The sequence below is a fragment of the Nerophis ophidion genome, linkage group LG25 (assembly GCF_033978795.1).
Source record: "Nerophis ophidion isolate RoL-2023_Sa linkage group LG25, RoL_Noph_v1.0, whole genome shotgun sequence".
NCBI classification, from domain to species: domain Eukaryota; kingdom Metazoa; phylum Chordata; class Actinopteri; order Syngnathiformes; family Syngnathidae; genus Nerophis; species Nerophis ophidion.
In genome coordinates, this window is record NC_084635.1 from 4,286,639 (window position 1) to 4,306,638 (window position 20,000).

Sequence of the window (20,000 nt, forward strand, 5' to 3'; positions counted from 1 at the left end):
CATCGTCTGCACCCACTGGGATGCCGACTGATGGGACGGTTGTATCTTCCAGCACAGAACTTCCCCGTTTAGCTGGTGAATTCAGCATAATAAAGGTAAAAAAAAAATCTAGCAATGCCTTAGGGCAGGGGTGTCCAAAGTGCGGCGCGGGGGCCATTTGCGGCCCGCAGGTAATTTTTTAACGGCCCCATGGCACATTTTAAAAATACGATTGAAAATTTTTCAAAACATAAAAAGTGATATAAAGGAGCAAACGGGTGGAATGTAAAAAGAAAATGTTGCAATGTTTACTCTAATAACACAAAGCTGCCATGCAGGCTGTTTCTTTCTTTAAAAAATAATAATGAATCAAAATCAATGTCATGAATTATTGACCTATTCAATGCTCCAATTATGTCACGTTAAATTAGATATTTTTTGGGGGAAAATTTTGCATATTTTGTGTTTGCCATATAAAAAAATTAGCTGTTTTTTCTAAAGGGCCTAAAATTAACAAACAAAAAACATAAACAAGAATAAAACTTATAATTGACGGATAGATCTGAAGTTGATCTCGAGATTATTGTGTTAAAAGTAAACAGTAAAAAAATTACGATTTATTTTTTGACACTTTAATGAGTAGGAAGGACCCTTTTGGATCCCCAATAATTTTAGTGTGAATTGTTTTTAAGTGTCATTGCTCTAAAAATAATAATGAATTAAAATCAATGGTGTTATTAGTTATTGACTTTTTTTAAGGCTCCAATTATTATATAATCTCAAATATTCCACTTCAAAAAATATTGGGTGATAATATTGCATATTTTGTGTTTTTTTTTCCATCAAAAAACAGGATTTTCCTTGACAAAAAGAGCATACAACTTAAATCTTTCAAATCATTATATTGACAGACGGACCTAATGTTGATCTGGAGATTTAAAACTTGAATAATAATAATTTTTAATATTTTTTTTGACCAAAACCCTTTGGGGTCCCCGGGATCAAGCCTGAGGGGAGGCCTAAATGTAAATTGGTTATACATATTATTGTATTGGTTTTTAAAATAAAAAAATGTCAAATCGGCCCCCACTTGCTTTGATTTTTCAGTCTACGGCCCGAAGTGGGAAAAAGTTTGGACACCCCTGCCTTAGGGTGTAATTTGAGAGCAGCACATTCATGTGTGGATTTTTAGCAAGCAGCATGTGGAATTTCTACATTACAACTTTGTCCAAACTCAAAGGCCATTCAGCAGCTGCATCTCCAGTAGCTAGCATTACCTCTTTAATATCGATAGGAGTTTGAAGCGCTGTGAGCACGGTGCTGTATCACTACGCCAGAAAAGTAGTTCCTAGAGTGTTATCACTTACGACATGTACTTGGACCGTTGTTTGCAGTTTTAGGATGTTTTGGAGTTCTTTACGGACACAATAGTAGAATCTCCATTACCTGCATTGTTAGCCGCCTCTTACTATTGTTTTTTCTCTATTTAGAATGTGCAGAATTTTTTTTTTGTCTCAAACAAATATTGTGAACATTGGGTTTTCTTTGAAACATTCCTGGTCGGTGTTCACTCCAAGTGTGTGTGTTTGTCTTAGGTCCAGGTATAGCATTTGTGGTGTATCCTGAGGCTCTGACCAGACTTCCCCTGTCTCCTTTCTGGGCTATCATCTTCTTTCTCATGCTTCTCACTCTGGGCCTGGATACCATGGTAACCATTTGCCCGTCTGTGTTTCTCTTACCCTGCATGGGCTCAAGTGTGGTTGTCAGATGGCAGAGTTTGCTATAGTACCCAAGGCAAACATATATTTTGCCTTTGGAAATAAGCCTTCCTTAGTCTCCAACTCTTGCACATCATGCATTTTTCATTAACTCGGCTATTTGGGCTCCGTGGGACCCATTGAGTATAAAAACAAAATAAAAAGTTGGAAGTTGCCATCTGAACTTTCGGGTGTGTTTTCAGCCAACTTAAATCTTATATATGATGTGGTGCACACTTCATTGACCGTGTAATGTCCTCCGAAGTGGAAACCAGGTTCTTGTAGCCATAAATGTGATATCCACATACAAACTCCGTTTCCATGGGAAATTGTGTTAGATGTAAATATAAACGGAATACAATGATTTGCAAATCATTTTCAACCCACCGACAAAGACAACATATTTGATGTTTTTTTGTGCAAATAATCATTAACTTTAGAATTTGATGCCAGCAGCACGTGACAAAGAAGTTGGGAAAGGTGGCAATAAATACTGATAAAGTTGAGGAATGCTCATCAAACACTTATTTGGAACATCCCACAGGTGTGCAGGCTAATTGGGAACAGGTGGGTGCCAGGATTGGGTAACAAAGCAGCTTCCATGAATTGCTAAGTAATTCACAAACAAGGATGGGCGAGGTACACCACTTTGTAAGCAAATTTTCGAACAGTTTTAGGACATTTCTCAACGAGCTATTGCAAGGAAATCCCGGAAGGCCTGCTCAGTGCCTTTTGAAAGGTTGCTGAGAACGCAATCAAAAGGTGTGACACAGTCACCGATGACAGCCGGTTGTGTCCAACCTGGACGATCAGGAACGCTAAAGACGCAGCTATCATACATTATGTCTGTCTTGAATGCGGTTTCCACAGGTAATCTTGTGAGGTGAAGGACAGTGAATGCAGGACTCGGCTGACGAAAAGCAAGTCATACGAATAACAACCCTAACAGAATTCAAGTCGTCTGCAGAGCTTCTGGCTGAAGCTCGAGAGCCTAACTTGAATCCTCCAAAGTCTGTAGCTGAAGATACCCTTCATTCACATCATGTTCTGCACCCAAGGACTTACAGAAAAGACGACTTTGTCCCCAGGCCTAGGCAAGCCTGCAAAAATGACAGGTGGAAATGAACCTAGCACCAGCATCCGTCTTTTGAAACGATCCAAGGAACAGAACTAAAGTCTGAGACGACAGCAGACCCAAACTGGAACGCACTGTCCAAGTTGTCTGCAGAGCTTCTGGCTGAAGCTCGAGAGCCTAACTTGAATCCTCCAAAGTCTGTAGCTGAAGATACCCTTCACATCATGACCTGCATCCTAAGGACTTACTAAAAAGAGGACTTTGTACCTAGGCCTGGGCAAGCCTGCACAAATGACAGGTGGAAATGAACCTGGCACCAGCATCCGTCTTTTGAAACGATCCAAGGAACAGAACTGAAGTCCATAGACGACAGCAGACCCGAACTGGAACGCACTGTCCAATTCGTCTGCAGAGCTTCTGGCTGAATCTCGAGAGCCTAACTTGAATCCTCCAAAGTCTGTAGCTGAAGATACCCTTCACATCATGACCTGCATCCTAAGGACTTACTGAAAAGAGGACTTGGCAAGCCTGCAAAAATGACAGGTGGAAATGAACCTAGCACCAGCATCCGTTTTTTGAAACGATCCAAGGAACAGAACTGAAGTCCACGGACGACAGCAGATCCAAACTGGAACGCACTGTCCAAGTCGTCTGCAGAGTTTCTGGCTGAAGCACGAGAGCCTTACTTGAATTCCCCAAAGTCTGTAGCTGAAGATACCCTTCACATCATGACCTGCATCCAAAAGACTTACTGAAAAGAGGACTTTGTACCCAGGCCAAGACTTACTGAAAAGAGGACTTTGTACCCAGGCCTGGGCAAGCCTGCAAAAATGACAGGTGGAAATGAACCTAGCGCCAGCATCCGTCTTTTGAAATGATCCAAGGAACAGAACTGAAGTCCACGGACGACAGCAGACCCGAACTGGAACGCACTGTCCAAGTCGTCTGCAGAGCTTCTGGCTGAAGCTCGAGAGCCTTACTTTAATTCCCCAAAGTCTGTAGCTGAAGATACCCTTCACATCATGTTCTGCACCCAAAGGACTTACTGAAAAGAGGACTTTGTACCCAGGCCTGGGCAAGCCTGCAAAAATGACAGGTGGAAATGAACCCAGCACCAGCATCCGTCTTTTGAAACGATCCAAGGAACGAACTGAAGTCCTCTGAGACGACAGCACTGTCACCAACAGATTTCCAGACCGTGTGACTAGGTTGCCATGACAACTAGTTTGAACTCACATGTAATGGATAACTTACCAACCCACAAAAGACTTATTTTTACATGTCACAACCAGTGGAGGTTGACCATCTCTCAGCTTTGTAGTCCACCTGTGACGCAAGAGGATGTCTTGATGCCTAACCTATCCTGGGGGGACATGTGACTTTGCTGCGTGAGACCAAGACATCCAGCCCCTGGTGGTCAAGAGGATGGAGTAGAAAGTAGGGAACTAGCGTAAGGCTGTCTTTGTTCTTGCTACCAACTGGGTTCCACATACTGTGAATGCGTCCCAGAGTGAAAATACTAAAGTGTTTCAATAAGCGCCGGTCCCAAAGTTTTGCGACAAGGCTCCGTCTTTGCTCCACTCGGCTGCGGCAGTGCTACATTCTGCACACAGTGACCCAATTAACATAATTAGCCATTCGTGCAGCGCTTGGGGACTGATTTCTGGATGAAGTGCTTTGCAGCTCCCCAAGTAGCAGAGGAGGGGGCCCCCGTCTGTGTGATTGGAGTGAAGGAAACTAAGTTGGCCCGGAGCGTGGTTGGGGCGGGGGTTGGGGGTGGTTAAGAGGGGAGGAGTATAAGTCACCAACTCGAGTATTTCATATATATTTCATATATATATATATAAATATATATGTATGAGATACTTGGCTTTCAGTGAATTCTAGCTATATATATTTATTTTATTATATATGTAAATAAAATAAATTGTTGAATTTCTGACGGCACCTAATACACAGTAATAACACAGTTGTTCTACTAACTGTACTGTGCTTGCTGGTTACTAAAAAACAACAACACTTACCTTTCACTATTTGAGTAACCTTCTTTCTGCCATTTGCATATTGGTGAGCGATCTCCGAATCCGGGCACATCCTTCACAGATTTGTTGTAGACATCCGCAAAAGAGAACGGGATGTTGCTTCCAGCTATCAGCATAGCCATCTTTGTCTCAGCATAAGTTACACCATCGGGTCTCCATTTTGCGAGGTGGGCCATAATACTGGGTTGTGAACGATGCTGCGCTGCGGACGCTTTGTGCTTCGCTGACCGTTCATGGCTGAATATATCCGTTCGGCCAGTGTTCAATGGAGAAGTCTGTTCTACAAAATTTACAGGCAACATTCCCCTTCGAACTCTCCTGGATAAACTGAAATGATTGTTTCCATTAGTTTTGGAACTTGCAAGCGTATTTCTTCATTTTGCTCGTCGACGGTGTAATATATTGGGTTGGAGTCAATAACCAGGCGACGTGATGAAGTTTCGTCTCTTTACTGTGGGCTTCAGAACAGACTCCCTAATGCATATGTTCCTTGACTGCACTTAAATGTAGAATATATGTAAAATATATTTATATTATTCAGATATTATATATAATATCCATCCATTTTCTACCGCTTATTCCCTTTTTGGGGTCGCGGGGGGCGCTGGCGCCTATCTCAGCTACAATCGGGCGGAAGGCGGGGTACACCCTGGACAAGTCGCCACCTCATCGCAGGGCCAACACAGATAGACAGACAACATTCACACACTAGGGACCATTTAGTGTTGCCAATCAACCTATCCCCAGGTGCATGTCTTTGGAAGAGGGAGGAAGCCGGAGTACCCGGAGGGAACCCACGCACTCACGGGGAGAACATGCAAACTCCACACAGAAAGATCCCGAGCCTGGATTTGAACCCAGGACTAGTCAGGACCGTCGTATTGTGAGGCAGACGCACTAACCCCTCTGCCACCGTGAAGCCTATTATATATAATATAAATAATATATTGCCGGTATTTATTATTATCATTGTTTATTGTGGGCGAACCGTGGTGCTGAATTTCCCCCAGGGATCAATAAAGTACATTCTATTCTATTCCATGTCCTGTTTAAGAGGGTCACAACATTGCTGAGTCAGGTTTGCATGGATTTCGGGAGATAATTTTTCCTGGGAGGTATTCGGGAGAGGCGCTGAATTTCGGGAGTCTCCCGGGAAATCCGGGATGGTTGGCAAGTATGAACACGGCCAACTTCACATGTTGGGGGGAAAAGAAGAAGCAAGGACACAAATCAACAGGAAGACCAAATTAGGATGTTACTTTGTTTAGGCAGCGGCTCAGAGGAAGCATTTTGACTGTAATCGACTTGGGATGTTGACAGGAAATTAGTTTTGGGAGCTCAGGAAGAGAGAGAGGAGAGGAGGCGGATAGTTTGGTGCCACGCGGTTCTTTTTTTAGTGCTCACGCACACACAAAGCCACCTCTGTCATTGGCCTGTTTGTATATTCAAGGTCCCAAGCCTCTTTTTAACCATCTTGAGGTATTTACTAATCTCCTGTCAGGTTCTTACTCTCGGTTGCAACCCGACTCATTTAAATCAAGGATTTTTCTTCCATCTGTTCCCATCCCAGATTGGAGTATACAGTGGGGCAAAAAAGTATTTAGTCAGCCAGCGATTGTGCAAGTTCTCCCACTTAAAATGATGACAGAGGTCTGTCATTTTCAACTGTGAGATACAGAATGTGGAAAAAAATCCAGGAATTCACATTGTAGAAATTTTAAAGAATAAAAGGGTACACATTGATGTTTTTATTTTTTTATTGTGTAAAATGCAAAAATAAATTAATATATTTTATATACAGGTACAAACCTCGTGTCCATATGATTTGGGAAATTGTGTTCGATGTAAATATAAACAGAATACAATAATTTGCAAATCATTTTCAACCCATATTCAGTTGAATATGCTACAAAGACAACATATTTGATGTTCAAACTGATAAACATTTATTTTTTTTTTGCAAATAATCATTAACTTTAGAATTTGATGCCAGCAACACGTGACAATATACAGTGGGCGAAAAAAAAAAATTCGGTCTGCCAGCGATTGTGCAAGTTCTCCCTCTTAAAATGATGACAGAGGTCTGTAATTTTCATCATAGGTACACTTCAACTGTGAGAGACAGAATGTGGAAAAAAAATCCAGGAATTCACATTGTAGAAATTTTAAAGAATTTATTTGTAAATTATGGTGGAAAATAAGTATTTGGTCAACCATTCAAAGCTCTCACTGATGGAAGGAGGTTTTGGCTCCAAATCTCAGGATACATGGCCCCATTCATTCTTTCCTTAACACGGATCAATCGTCCTGTCCCCTTGGCAGAAAAACAGCCCCAAAGCATGATGTTTCCACCCCCATGCTTCACAGTAGGTATGGTGTTCTTGGGATGCAACTCAGTATTCTTCTTCCGCCAAACACGACGAGTTGAGTTTATACAAAAATGGATACATGGATGATACAGCAGAGGATTGGGAGAATGTCATGTGGTCAGATGAAACCAAAATAGAACTTTTTGGTATAAACTCAACTCGTCGTGTTTGGAGGAAGAAGAATACTGAGTTGCATCCCAAGAACACCACACCTACTGTGAAGCATGGGGGTGGAAACATCATGCTTTGGGGCTGTTTTTCTGCTAAGGGGACAGGACGATTGATCCGTGTTAAGGAAAGAATGAATGGGGCCATGTATCGTGAGATTTTGAGCCAAAACCTCCTTCCATCAGTGAGAGCTTTGAATGGTTGACCAAATACTTATTTTCCACCATAATTTACAAATTATTTTAAATTCCTACAATGTGAATTCCTGGATTTTTTTTTCCACATTCTGTCTCTCACAGTTGAAGTGTACCTATGATGAAAATGACAGACCTCTGTCACCATTTTAAGTGGGAGAACTTGCACAATCGCTGGCTGATTAAATACTTTTTTGCCCCACTGTATTTATATTCAGTTTGTTTAGCAATTAAATGGAAATATATTGAAATGTGATGCAGAGTTGCAACGTCAGCAGCAGCTCTTATTAATGCAGTGTTGTGCACTAATCCATATGATTTATTCCTTCCGTTCTCAGTTTGCAACCATCGAGACCATCGTCACCTCGGTCTCGGATGAGTTCCCCAAATACTTGAGGACGCACAAGCCGCTCTTCACCCTGGTCTGCTGTTTGGTCTTCTTCATCCTGGGCTTCCCCATGATCACAGAGGTATGATGCTCCTCAGACTCACCAGGGGCCTCATGTATTAAGAGTTGTGTGGATTTCCTACCAAAATCCGAAAAAACCCCGTATGCAGGAAAATGTTTTGATGTATTAAAGTGTGTGCGCGGACTAATCCAAGATAGGGTTGTAGGGTATACTGGTATTAGTATTGTACAGCAATACTAATGACTCATTTTAGGTACTATACCACCTCTGAAAAGTACCGATCCCCCAAACCCCCGCGCCCCTGTCATCGTCACGTCCTGTGTTTGCTGGTTTACAATCAGTCCAGCATGTTCGGCAGCGCACGATCACAGAGTACTTACAAGCAGACAGAAAAAGGAGAATGGGTTCATTTTGGCTTAAAAACTGACAATAACAAAACTAACAGTAAAAAAAAAAGGTATGACACTGAAAATGTGTGGCACATTTTGAAGCATAAAATACCACAAAGGATGACCCCGGACTGTTGAACTACTCTAGCTGTACATCAAGCAAGACTGAGAAAGAATACCACCCGAAAAGCTTAAGAAATTGCTCTCCTCAATGGTGTGGTTTGTTTTCCCGTGGTGCAAAGCGATTGGACTGGACATGACGTGAAGGTAATAATATTTAAATTTTACTATAAACAAGAACAAACAAAAGGCGCTATCAGCGGAGGTTTAAAACTTGGCTATAAAAACAAAACTTGCACTGTGGCTTGAATAACGAAAAACTTACTTGGAACGAGAAAGGAACACGGGTCATGGGCATGGAGAACAAGGGTGTGTCGAGGGTGATGTCGCCAAGCTGACTGCCTGGCAACTGCAGGCTTAAATAGTGATGTGGTGATTGGCAACAGGTGCATGAATCCAAGGGACGGTGTGGTGTAGTTGGCAGAGTGGCCGTGCCAGCAATCTGAAGGTTACTGGTTCAATCCGCGCCTTCTACCATCCTAGTCACGTCGGTAGTGTCCTTGGGCAAGACACGTCTAACAGGAACTAAAGACAGGAAATACTACACACAACTAATACACAACCAAACTGTCAGGGGCAAGCCTGACAATAAGTTGTGTAACTTACGACATGTGCTCATATGTAGTCTGCTCACAGCCAGATTAGAGTTTCAGGTGGAAATTATGTACGATTTGGTCTTTTAAATGTAAACATGCCAACATATAGAAAATACTTTGACTCTTAATTGATTACTGTATTTCCCGGAGTATAAGGTGCACTTAAAATCCATTTTTTTCCCTCAAAACTTGACAGATTGCCTTATAACCCGGTGCGCCTAATGTACGGAATAATTCTGGTTTTGCTTACCAACCTTGAAGCAATTTTATTTGGTGTATTGATAAGTGTGACCAGTAGATGGCAGTCGAACATAAGAGATAGGTGTAGCCCGCAATATGACTCAAGTAAACAACACCAACATTTTATATGTTCCATTGAAAATATAGAAAACATTACTCAAACATCTTATCAACATGTTTTAGTATGACTTTGGTGAATGAATTATATTTTTATATAGCGCCTTTTCTCTAGTGACTCAAAGCGCCTTACATAGTGAAACCCAATATCTAAGTTACATTCAAACCAGTGTGGGTGGCACTGGAAGCAGGTGGGTAAAGTGTCTTGCCCAAGGACACAACGGCAGTGACTAGGTTGGCAGAGGCGGGAATCGAACTCGCAACCCTCAAGTTGCTGGCACGGCCACTCTACCAACCGAGCTAAACCGCCCCGTAAGCTATGAAGCCGCACCGCTTGATGGATTAAACAGACCAGTATTATTATGGTGTGTGGATAAGCAATATTCAGCAAAAGCAACTGTTGTGTGACTATCAAAAAGCAATTAGTCACTGAGAGTGGAAAGCAGGGCTGTGTCTGACACGCCAGGTCCAATAATTGTTGTTGTTTTGAGGGGGATTTATTGTCCCTTTGAGTAAAAATACAATACATTACATTCTGATGGTTTGTGGTTCCTTTGCAGTCCTTTAGCGCTCCTTTTGCTGTTCCTTTTGCGGTCCTTTTGCTGTTCCTTTTGCGCTCCTTTTGCTGTTCCTTTTGCGCTCCTTTTGTGCTCCCTTTGTTGTTCCTTTTGCGGTCCTTTTGCTGTTCCTTTTGTGCTCCTTTTGTGCTCCCTTTGTTGTTCCTTTTGCGGTCGTTTTGCTGTCCTTTTGCTGTTCCTTTTGCTGTTCCTTTTGCGCTCCTTTTGTGCTCCTTTTACTGTTCCTTTTGCGGTCCTTTTGCTGTCCTTTTGCTGTTCCTTTTGCTGTTCCTTTTGCTGTTCCTTTTGTGCTCCCTTTGTTGTTCCTTTTGCGGTCCTTTTGCTGTCCTTTTGCTGTTCCTTTTGCTGTTCCTTTTGCTGTTCCTTTTGCGCTCCTTTTGTGCTCCTTTTACTGTTCCTTTTGCGGTCCTTTTTCTGTTCCTTTTGCACTCCTTTTGTGCTCCTTTTGCTGTTCCTGTTGCGCTCCTTTTGCTGTTCCTTTTGCGCTCCTTTTGCTGTTCCTTTTGCGCTCCTTTTGCTGTTCCTTTTGCGCTCCTTTTGCTGTTCCTTTTGCGCTCCTTTTGCTGTTCCTTTTGCGCTCCTTTTGCTGTTCCTTTTGCGGTCCTTTTGCTGTTCCTTTTGCGCTCCTTTTGCTGTTCCTTTTGCGCTCCTTTTGCGCTCCCTTTGTTGTTCCTTTTGCGCTCCTTTTGCTGTTCCTTTTGCGCTCCTTTTGCTGTTCCTTTTGCGGTCCTTTTGCGGTCCTTTTGCTGTTCCTTTTGCGCTCCTTTTGCTGTTCCTTTTGCTGTTCCTTTTGCTGTTCCTTTTGCGGTCCTTTTGTGCTCCTTTTGCTGTTCCTGTTGCGCTCCTTTTGCTGTTCCTTTTGCGGTCCTTTTGCTGTTCCTTTTGCGCTCCTTTTGCTGTTCCTTTTGCGCTCCTTTTGCTGTTCCTTTTGCGGTCCTTTTGCTGTTCCTTTTGCGCCCTTTTGCTGTTCCTTTTGCGCTCCCTTTGTTGTTCCTTTTGCGCTCCCTTTGTTGTTCCTTTTGCTGTTCCTTTTGCGCTCCTTTTGCTGTTCCTTTTGTGCTCCTTTTACTGTTCTTTTTGCGGTCCTTTTTCTGATCCTTTTGCACTCCTTTTGTGCTCCTTTTGCTGTTCCTGTTGCGCTCCTTTTGCTGTTCCTTTTGCGCTCCTTTTGCTGTTCCTTTTGCGCTCCTTTTGCTGTTTCTTTTGCGCTCCTTTTGCTGTTCCTTTTGCGCTCCTTTTGCTGTTCCTTTTGCGCTCCTTTTGCTGTTCCTTTTGTGCTCCCTTTGTTGTTCCTTTTGCGGTCCTTTTGCTGTTCCTTTTGCTGTTCCTTTTGCGCTCCTTTTGTGCTCCTTTTACTGTTCCTTTTGCGGTCCTTTTTCTGTTCCTTTTGCGCTCCTTTTGGGCTCCTTTTGCTGTTCCTGTTGCGCTCCTTTTGCTGTTCCTTTTGCGCTCCTTTTGCTGTTCCTTTTGTGCTCCTTTTGCTGTTCCTTTTGCGGTCCTTTTGCTGTTCCTTTTGCGCTCCTTCTGCTGTTCCTTTTGCGCTCCTTTTGTGCTCCTTTTTCTGTTCCTTTTGCGCTCCTTTTGCTGTTCCTTTTGCACTCCTTTTGTGCTCCTTTTGCTGTTCCTTTTGTGCTCCTTTTGCTGTTCCTTTTGCGCTCCTTTTGCGGTCAACAGAAGTAACGGCACCTAGGTTCACACTCTCTCCAAACAAGCCAAACAATTCCTACAGACAAGTGCAGGTGATATTCATTCAGCAATCATTCAGCTCCACAAACACGCCCCCCCCCCCCCCCCCCCACACACACACACTCCGCCCACACACATGTAGCCACACCCATTATCCCAGGTGACAAGTGAGAGACAAATCCCTGCCTCTACAGCAACTTTTCTTACCTTCTGGTAAGAAAGGAAGTGTTTTCAATGTAGAAAAAAATTAAATAAATATCACTCCTTTGATGCGCCCATTATATATGAAAAAAGATAAAAAATAGACTATTGTGCGGCAGTGCGCCTTATATTCCGGAATTTACGCTACTCTATTATTACGACAAAGGGGAGCTATTTGCGGTCGCAGCCACGTGACACAAAGTCGGCCCAATCCTTCACCGTCTCCGGTGCCATTATTGAGCCGAAACCATTGACGGCTGCCGTCTGCCCGGCTGGCCAACAGCAACATGTGGCAAAATGATAGCCTACGTAAATTATGGGACATCCCCACAGATATGGATATGAATATAAAGCATTCAATTCCTTTGTCACCGATTCTGTTCATAACTTTTATGGACAGAATTTCTAGGCGCAGTCAAGGCGTTGAGGGGTTCCGGTTTGGTGGCCGCGGGATTAGGTCTCTGCTTTTTGCAGATGATGTGGTCCTGATGGCTTCATCTGGCCAGGATCTTCAGCTCTCGCTGGATCGGTTCGCAGCCGAGTGTGAAGCGACCGGAATGAGAATCAGCACCTCCAAGTCCGAGTCCATGGTTCTCGCCCGGAAAAGGGTGGAATGCCATCTGCGGGTTGGGGAGGAGACCCTGCCCCAAGTGGAGGAGTTCAAGTACCTAGGAGTCTTGTTCACGAGTGAGGGAAGAGTGGATCGTGAGATCGACAGGCGGATCGGTGCGGCGTCTTCAGTAATGCGGACGTTGTACCGATCCGTTGTGGTGAAGAAGGAGCTGAGCCGGAAGGCAAAGCTCTCAATTTACCGGTCGATCTACGTTCCCATCCTCACCTATGGTCATGAGCTTTGGGTCATGACCGAAAGGATAAGATCACGGGTACAAGCGGCCGAAATGAGTTTCCTCCGCCGGGTGGCGGGTCTCTCCCTTAGAGATAGGGTGAGAAGCTCTGCCATCCGGGAGGAACTCAAAGTAAAGCCGCTGCTCCTCCACATGGAGAGGAGCCAGATGAGGTGGTTCGGGCATCTGGTCAGGATGCCACCCGAACGCCTCCCTAGAGAGGTGTTTAGGGCACGTCCAACCGGTAGGAGGCCACGGGGAAGACCCAGGACACGTTGGGAAGACTATGTCTCCCGGCTGGCCTGGGAACGCCTCGGGATCCCCCAGGAAGAGCTGGACGAAGTGGCTGGGGAGAGGGAAGTCTGGGTTTCCCTGCTTAGGCTGTTGCCCCCGCGACCCGACCTCGGATAAGCGGAAGAAGATGGATGGGCATTCAATTCACTGGCAAAAAAGTGAATTGTTTGTTTTGCCGTGAAATAGGGAGCACTCCAGGTATATGTGCGTACGCAGGCTTTAATACATGAGGCCCCCGCTGCACAGAAAACAGTGGTTGATTGAAATTGTGTTATTTCTCTTTCTATTAGGCTGTAATATTGTTTTTGTGTGTGTGGTAGAGTGGCATGTACATGCTACAGTTGGTGGACACGTACGCAGCCTCCTACTCTTTGGTCATCATTGCCATATTCGAGCTGGTGGGCATCTCTTACCTCTATGGTGAGTATAAAGCAGCTTTTTTGACCAATTATTTGTTATAGTTATAATTATTTGACGTCCTGTGGGCGATGACATCAGCAAGTGCGACCTTTTTATAATTCAGGCACAGACAGATAGATAGATAGATAGATAGATGGATAAGTAGGTCTTTATTGTCATTACACAAGTAAAACAAAACTTTGTTTTCAGCACAAACCTGTTCAAGATTAGACAAACAAACATTATACAGGGTTATAGAACAGGAACGCTGATGGGTCGCCACAAGGCGCCCCCGTAAAAGATGGGAAAAAGGTAAACGCTGGGGAAGGATGAGTAAAAAAATACAACCCAGACTGGGCTCCTAAGGGGGCCCAGTCTGGAGTGGGAAAAAAAACCTCCATAGCGAAGCACATATACATATTACAACATACATCTCGAGCTATCTAGCAACAGAGGGAAGGGAGTTCAGGGTCATGATGGTAGGCCGCAGCTGTTCAAGATTAGACAAAAACAAACATTATACAGGGTTACAGAACAGGAACGCTGATGGGTCGCCACAAGGCGCCCCGTAAAAGATGGGAAAAAGGTAAACGCTGGGGAAGGATGAGTAAAAAAAATACAACCCAGACTGGGCTCCTAAGGGGGCCCAGTCTGGAGTGGGAAAAAAAACTCCATAGCAGAGCACATATACATATTACAACAGAGGGAAGGGAGTTCGGGGTCATGATGGTAGGCCGCAGCTCTCAGGCGCTGACTATCCAGTCATCACCCCTATGGGATTTGCGTCAAGGGCGTTGGGTTGGGGGGTGGGGGGGTGTGGTGTGTATGTGGCGTGTGTCTCTGTTCTGCGGCCTGGATGTAATGTGCAGTCGCTAGTCCAAAGACACAACAACAGGTGTGTGTCCATGAGAGACAATCAATCAATCAATGTTTACTTATATAGCCCTAAATCACTAGTGTCTCAAAGGGCTGCACAAACCACTACGACATCCTCGGTAGGCCCACATAAGGGCAAGGAAAACTCACACCCAGTGGGACGTCGGTGACAATAATGACCCAGTGGGGCGTCTGTGATAATGACTATGAGAACCTTGGAGAGGAGGAAAGCAATGGATGTCGAGCGGGTCCAACATGATACTGTGAAAGTTCAATCCATAATGGATCCACACAGTCGCGAGAGTCCAGTCCAAAGCGGATCCAACACAGCAGCGAGAGTCCCGTTCACAGCGGAGCCAGCAGGAAACCATCCCAAGCGGAGGCGGATCAGCAGCGCAGAGATGTCCCCAGCCGATACACAGGCAAGCAGTACATGGCCACCGGATCGGACCGGACCCCCTCCACAAGGGAGAGTGGGACATAGGAGAAAAAAGAAAAGAGACGGCAGATCAACTGGTCTAAAAAGGGAGAAGAAGGGAGTTTGTTGTGTCTTCGCTGCACTGTCCTTCTGGGGAGTCTCGACGCCAGGGAAACAATCCAAGTTAGAATGTTTTGTATGCGGGTGAAAATTTAAAATTTGCTTTTCACTCTAAATTGTCGATGGCTGTCCCTCAAAAACTGCGGGGTAGACAGTCCCATGTGATCCACAGTTCTTCCCGCATCTTCCAATCATTTGTGGCAGCTTTGGGGTACTTTGAAGACCGCCAGCAACTTCCAATTTGTCGACAAACCAGAGCAACGCTTACTCCAATCAGCAGATGTCCTGTTGTCATAATTCCGAATAGGTGGATATCTTCACGTCCTCGACAGAAAAGGGTCGCCAGGCACGCCGCCCTCCTTCTTCTCCCAAGAGTCCGTCGTGTGTCCAGCAACAACCGCTTCATCACGACAGCAGGTTCCCCCAAACCCAAGATCTTGTCAATTTTGTTGAGGCCGGTTAAATAGTTCCAATGTTTGGATTTGGAGAGCAGTGCAAAAAGAGGCAAGAAGAAAGTTAAGACAAGACAAAGAAGCAAGCAGGAGAGATAAAGGGAGCGTCCACCCTCCATGAGTGCCAGAGAGAAAGATCTAGGGGATTCAAGCATTGTCAGATCATATATACTAAAAAATAAATTAATTTATTTAAACAAGTGAAGACCAAGTCTTTAAAATATTTTCTTGGATTTTCAAATTCTATTTGAGTTTTGTCTCTCAGAATTAAAAATGTCAAGCAAAGCGAGACCAGCTTGCTAGTAAATAAATACAATTTGAAAAATAGAGGCAGCTCACTGGTAAGTGCTGCTATTTGAGCTATTTTTAGAACAGGCCAGCGGGCGACTCATCTGGTCCTTACGGGCTACCTGGTGTTGGTGACCCCTGGCCTATGTTATACAAAAAGGCACACACTCTGCTCTCATGAAACATCTTTCAACTGCGTATGCCAGACTTTTTTACTTTTGCAATAATTACTTTCCTTAGTAGTTAATTATATTTATTAAAGACTAATTCCGTTACTAATTCAATTAAATCTTGAAAAAGCACTTTTTAAAGGTAATTTTCCAAACACTGCATAAAGTTAATTCACCCATAGTGTGATTCGAAAAACACTGGCAATAACGCTAAAAAAAACAAAACATTGTTAATAAATAATTCATGTATTACAGTTTTGATATCAGTGGTGCCAATGACAGTTAGTCACAACAAGAGCATGACATGGAAGTTAAACTCATGTTTTGATATCATATCCGATACAGCAGTGGTCCCCAACCTTTTTGTATCCGCGGACCGGTCAACGCTTAATAATTTGTCCCACGGCCCGGGTGGGGGTGTGGGGGGGTGTCCTTTTTTTTCCTTTTTTTTTTTTCTTTTCTTCTTTGTCATGAAAAAGGGACGTTTTTTTCATGAAAAAGGGAGTTTTTTTTGCTTGGTGCACTAATTGTAAGTGTATATTGTGTTTTTTATGTTGATTTAATAAATTAAAAAATATATATATATTTTTTGTTTTTATTTTTTTTATAAAAATTAATAAAAAAAATATTCTGCGGCCCGGTGGTTGGGGACCACTGCGATACAGTTTACTTGTGCAAAGCTGGGCAGCCAGTTAATATCGAAATGTCCTCCAATAAACACACAAGGTTGGTCTTTTCTAGCTAGCAGCTACACAGCAGCTAAGCACACAATAGCATGTAAGCTAGACATACGCAGTACTGTGAGTGTTCTTAATTGAACAATATAGCTGTCTAAAACATCACATTTGTCAATATAAACAAGTATCAATCAATCAATGTTTATTTATATAGCCCCAAATCACAAATGTCTCAAAGGACTGCACAAATCATTACGACTACAACATCCTCGGAAGAACCCACAAAAGGGCAAGGAAAACTCACACCCAGTGGACAGGGAGAATTCACATCCAGTGGGACGCCAGTGACAATGCTGACTATGAGAAACCTTGGAGAGGACCTCAGATGTGGGCAACCCCCCCCCCCCCCTCTAGGGGACCGAAAGCAATGGATGTCGAGCGGGTCTAACATGATACTGTGAAAGTTCAATCCATAGTGGCTCCAACACAGCCGCGAGAGTTCAGTTCAAAGCGGATCCAAGACAGCAGCGAGAGTCCCGTCCACAGGAAACCATCTCAAGCGGAGGCGTATCAGAAGCATAGAGATGTCCCCAACCGATACAGGCGAGCGGTCCATCCTGGGTCTCGACTCTGGACAGCCAGTATCAAACATCATGGTTTGGGGCTGTTTTTCTGCTAAGGGGACAGGACGATTGATCCATGTTAAGGAAAGAATGAATGGGGCCATGTATCAAGTATCAAATTGTATAGTTAGATATTACTTAAACAAAGTCTCCAAGGAAGAAATGTATTAGAAAGTGTTCAGTAACAAACGGGTCCACATCATTCACTTTACTGCATCACTTAATGTATTATTGTAACCACTGGGTGTTGCCTAAAAAACAAACATACAGTCGTGATCAAAAGTTTACATACACTTGTAAAAAACATAATGTCATGGCTGACTTAAGTTTCCAATCATTTCTACAACTCTTATTTTTTAGTGATAATGATTGGAGTACATACTTGTTAGTCACAAAAAACATTCATGAAGTTTGGTTCTTTTATGAAGTTATTATGGGTCTACTGAAAATGTGACCAAATCTCCTGGGTCAAAAGTATACAAACAGCAATGTTAAATCTTGCTTACATGTCCCTTGGCAAGTTTCACTGAAATAAGGCGCTTTTGGTAGCCATCCACAAGCTTCTGGTTGAATTTTTGACCACTCCTCTTGACAAAATTAGTGCAGTTCAGCTAAATGTGTCTGACGTGGACTTGTTTCTTCAGCATTGTTCAGGACTTTGGGAAGGCCATTCTTAAACCTTAATTCTAGCCGGATTACCACTTTTTACATGTGTTTGAGGTCATTGTCCTGTTGGAACACTCAACTGCGGCCAAGACCCAACCTCCGGGCTGATGATTTTAGGTTGTCCTGAAGAATCTGGAAGTAATCCTCCTTTTTTCTTTGCCCCATTTACTCTCTGTAAAACACCAGTTGCATTGGCAGCAAAACAGACCCAGAGCATAATACTACCACCACCACGCTTGACAGTAGGTCCAGTGTTCCTGGGATTAAAGGCCTCACTTTTTCTCCTCCAAACATATTGCTGATGAAACATTTGTGTTTCATCTGACCACGGAACTTTCCTCCAGAAGGTCTTATCTTTGTCCATGTGATGTCATGTTGTTGGAACACCCAACTGCGCCCAAGACCCAACCTCCGGGCTGATGATTTTAGGTTCTCCTGAAGAATCTGGAAGTAATCCTCCTTTTTTCTTTGTCCCATTTACTCTCTGTAAAACACCAGTTGCATTGGCAACAAAACAGACCCAGAGCATAATACTACCACCACCACGCTTGACAGTAGGTACAGTGTTTCTGGGATTAAAGGCCTCACTTTTTCTCCTCCAAACATATTGCTGATGAAACATTTGTGTTTCATCTGACCACGGAACTTTCCTCCAGAAGGTCTTATCTTTGTCCATGTGATGTCATGTTGTTGGAACACCCAACTGCGCCCAAGACCCAACCTCCCGGCTGATGATTTTAGGTTATCCTGAAGAATCTGGAAGTAATCCTCCTTTTTTCTTTGTCCCATTTACTCTCTGTAAAATACCTTATTGCATTGGCAACAAAACAGACCCACAGCATAATACTACCACCACCATCCTTGACGGTAGGGCCAGTGTTCCTGGGATTAAAGGCCTCACTTTTTCTCCTCCAAACATATTGCTGATGAAACATTTGTGTTTCATCTCACCACAGAACTTTCCTCCAGAAGGTCTTATCTTTGTCTATGTGATGTCATGTTGTTGGAACACCCAACTGCGCCCAAGACCCAACCTCCGGGCTGATGATTTTAGGTTGTCCTGAAGAATCTGGAAGTAATCCTCCTTTTTTCTTTGCCCCATTTACTCTCTGTAAAACACCAGTTGCATTGGCAGCAAAACAGACACAGAGCATAATACTACCACCACCACGCTTGACAGTAGGTACAGTGTTTCTGGGATTAAAGGCCTCCCTTTTTCTCCTCCAAACATATTGCTGATGAAACATTTGTGTTTCATCTGACCACAGAACTTTCCTCCAGAAGGTCTTATCTTTGTCCATGTGATGTCATATGTTTTTTATATGTTATTCCGGTCATGGCCACTGGATGTCGCTGTTGTGATGCCTTTGAACACACAACACAACACACAGATTACAAAAGAGAGCAACATCCCTCGCTTTGCTTGACCATCAGATAACAGGTCACATTGACACGATGATGTCAGTGTGTTTGTGCCGTTGGTCATTAAAGACAAACGAATTCTACACCTGACCTATAACTCCTTTTTATGCAGCGAGAACGTAATTCTCTCTCTCTCCAAGGAGTCTCCACGTTCTTTCTGAAGCAAGTATTCAAATGGATAGCTCGTATTTCTTGGTAAATTGAGTGACCTTTTAAACTCAGGTCTACTGACTTTCTCCAATTCCTACTCTTATTCCAATTACCCCCCCCCCCCCCCCATATGCAGGGCTACAGAGGTTCTGCGAAGACATTGAAATGATGATTGGTTTTCAGCCCAGCCGCTTCTGGAGAATTTGCTGGGCGTTCGTGACACCGACCATTCTGACGGTCTGTTTCTTTGTCTCACACTCAAAAGTTTCTGTTTTTGTTGCCTTTCAAGCTTAATTTTCAATGTACTGCTAGGCTGTGTGTTGCCATTATTGTCCCATTCTCTAAAAAAACACATGTTTTTTGTAAATACAGTGGGGCAAAAAAGTATTTAGTCAGCCAGCGATTGTGCAAGTTCTCCCACTTCAAATGATGACAGAGGTCTGGAATTTTCATCATAGGTACACTTCAACTGTGAGAGACAGAATGTGAAAAAAAAAGTCCAGGAATTCACATTGTAAGAATTTTAATGAATTTATTTGTAAATTATGGTGGAAAATAAGTATTTGTGAGAGACAGAATGTGAAAAAAAAAGTCCAGGAATTCACATTGTAGGAATTTTAATGAATTTATTTGTAAATTATGGTGGAAAATAAGTATTTGGTCAACCATTCAAAGCTCT

At 43.4% G+C, this 20,000-nt stretch overlaps 1 protein-coding gene across 2 annotated transcripts in view; it reads left to right on the forward strand.

Moving 5' to 3' along the window:
• Positions 1-20,000, forward strand: part of slc6a5 (solute carrier family 6 member 5) — an 86,267-nt gene that overhangs the window by 48,828 nt on the left and 17,439 nt on the right. For both annotated transcript variants that reach the window (XM_061887047.1, XM_061887048.1), the window contains exons 12-15: positions 1,575-1,687; positions 7,923-8,054; positions 13,381-13,480; positions 19,458-19,558. In XM_061887047.1, coding sequence (XP_061743031.1) covers positions 1,575-1,687; positions 7,923-8,054; positions 13,381-13,480; positions 19,458-19,558 — 446 coding nt within the window. The remainder of the gene's footprint in view (positions 1-1,574; positions 1,688-7,922; positions 8,055-13,380; positions 13,481-19,457; positions 19,559-20,000) is intronic.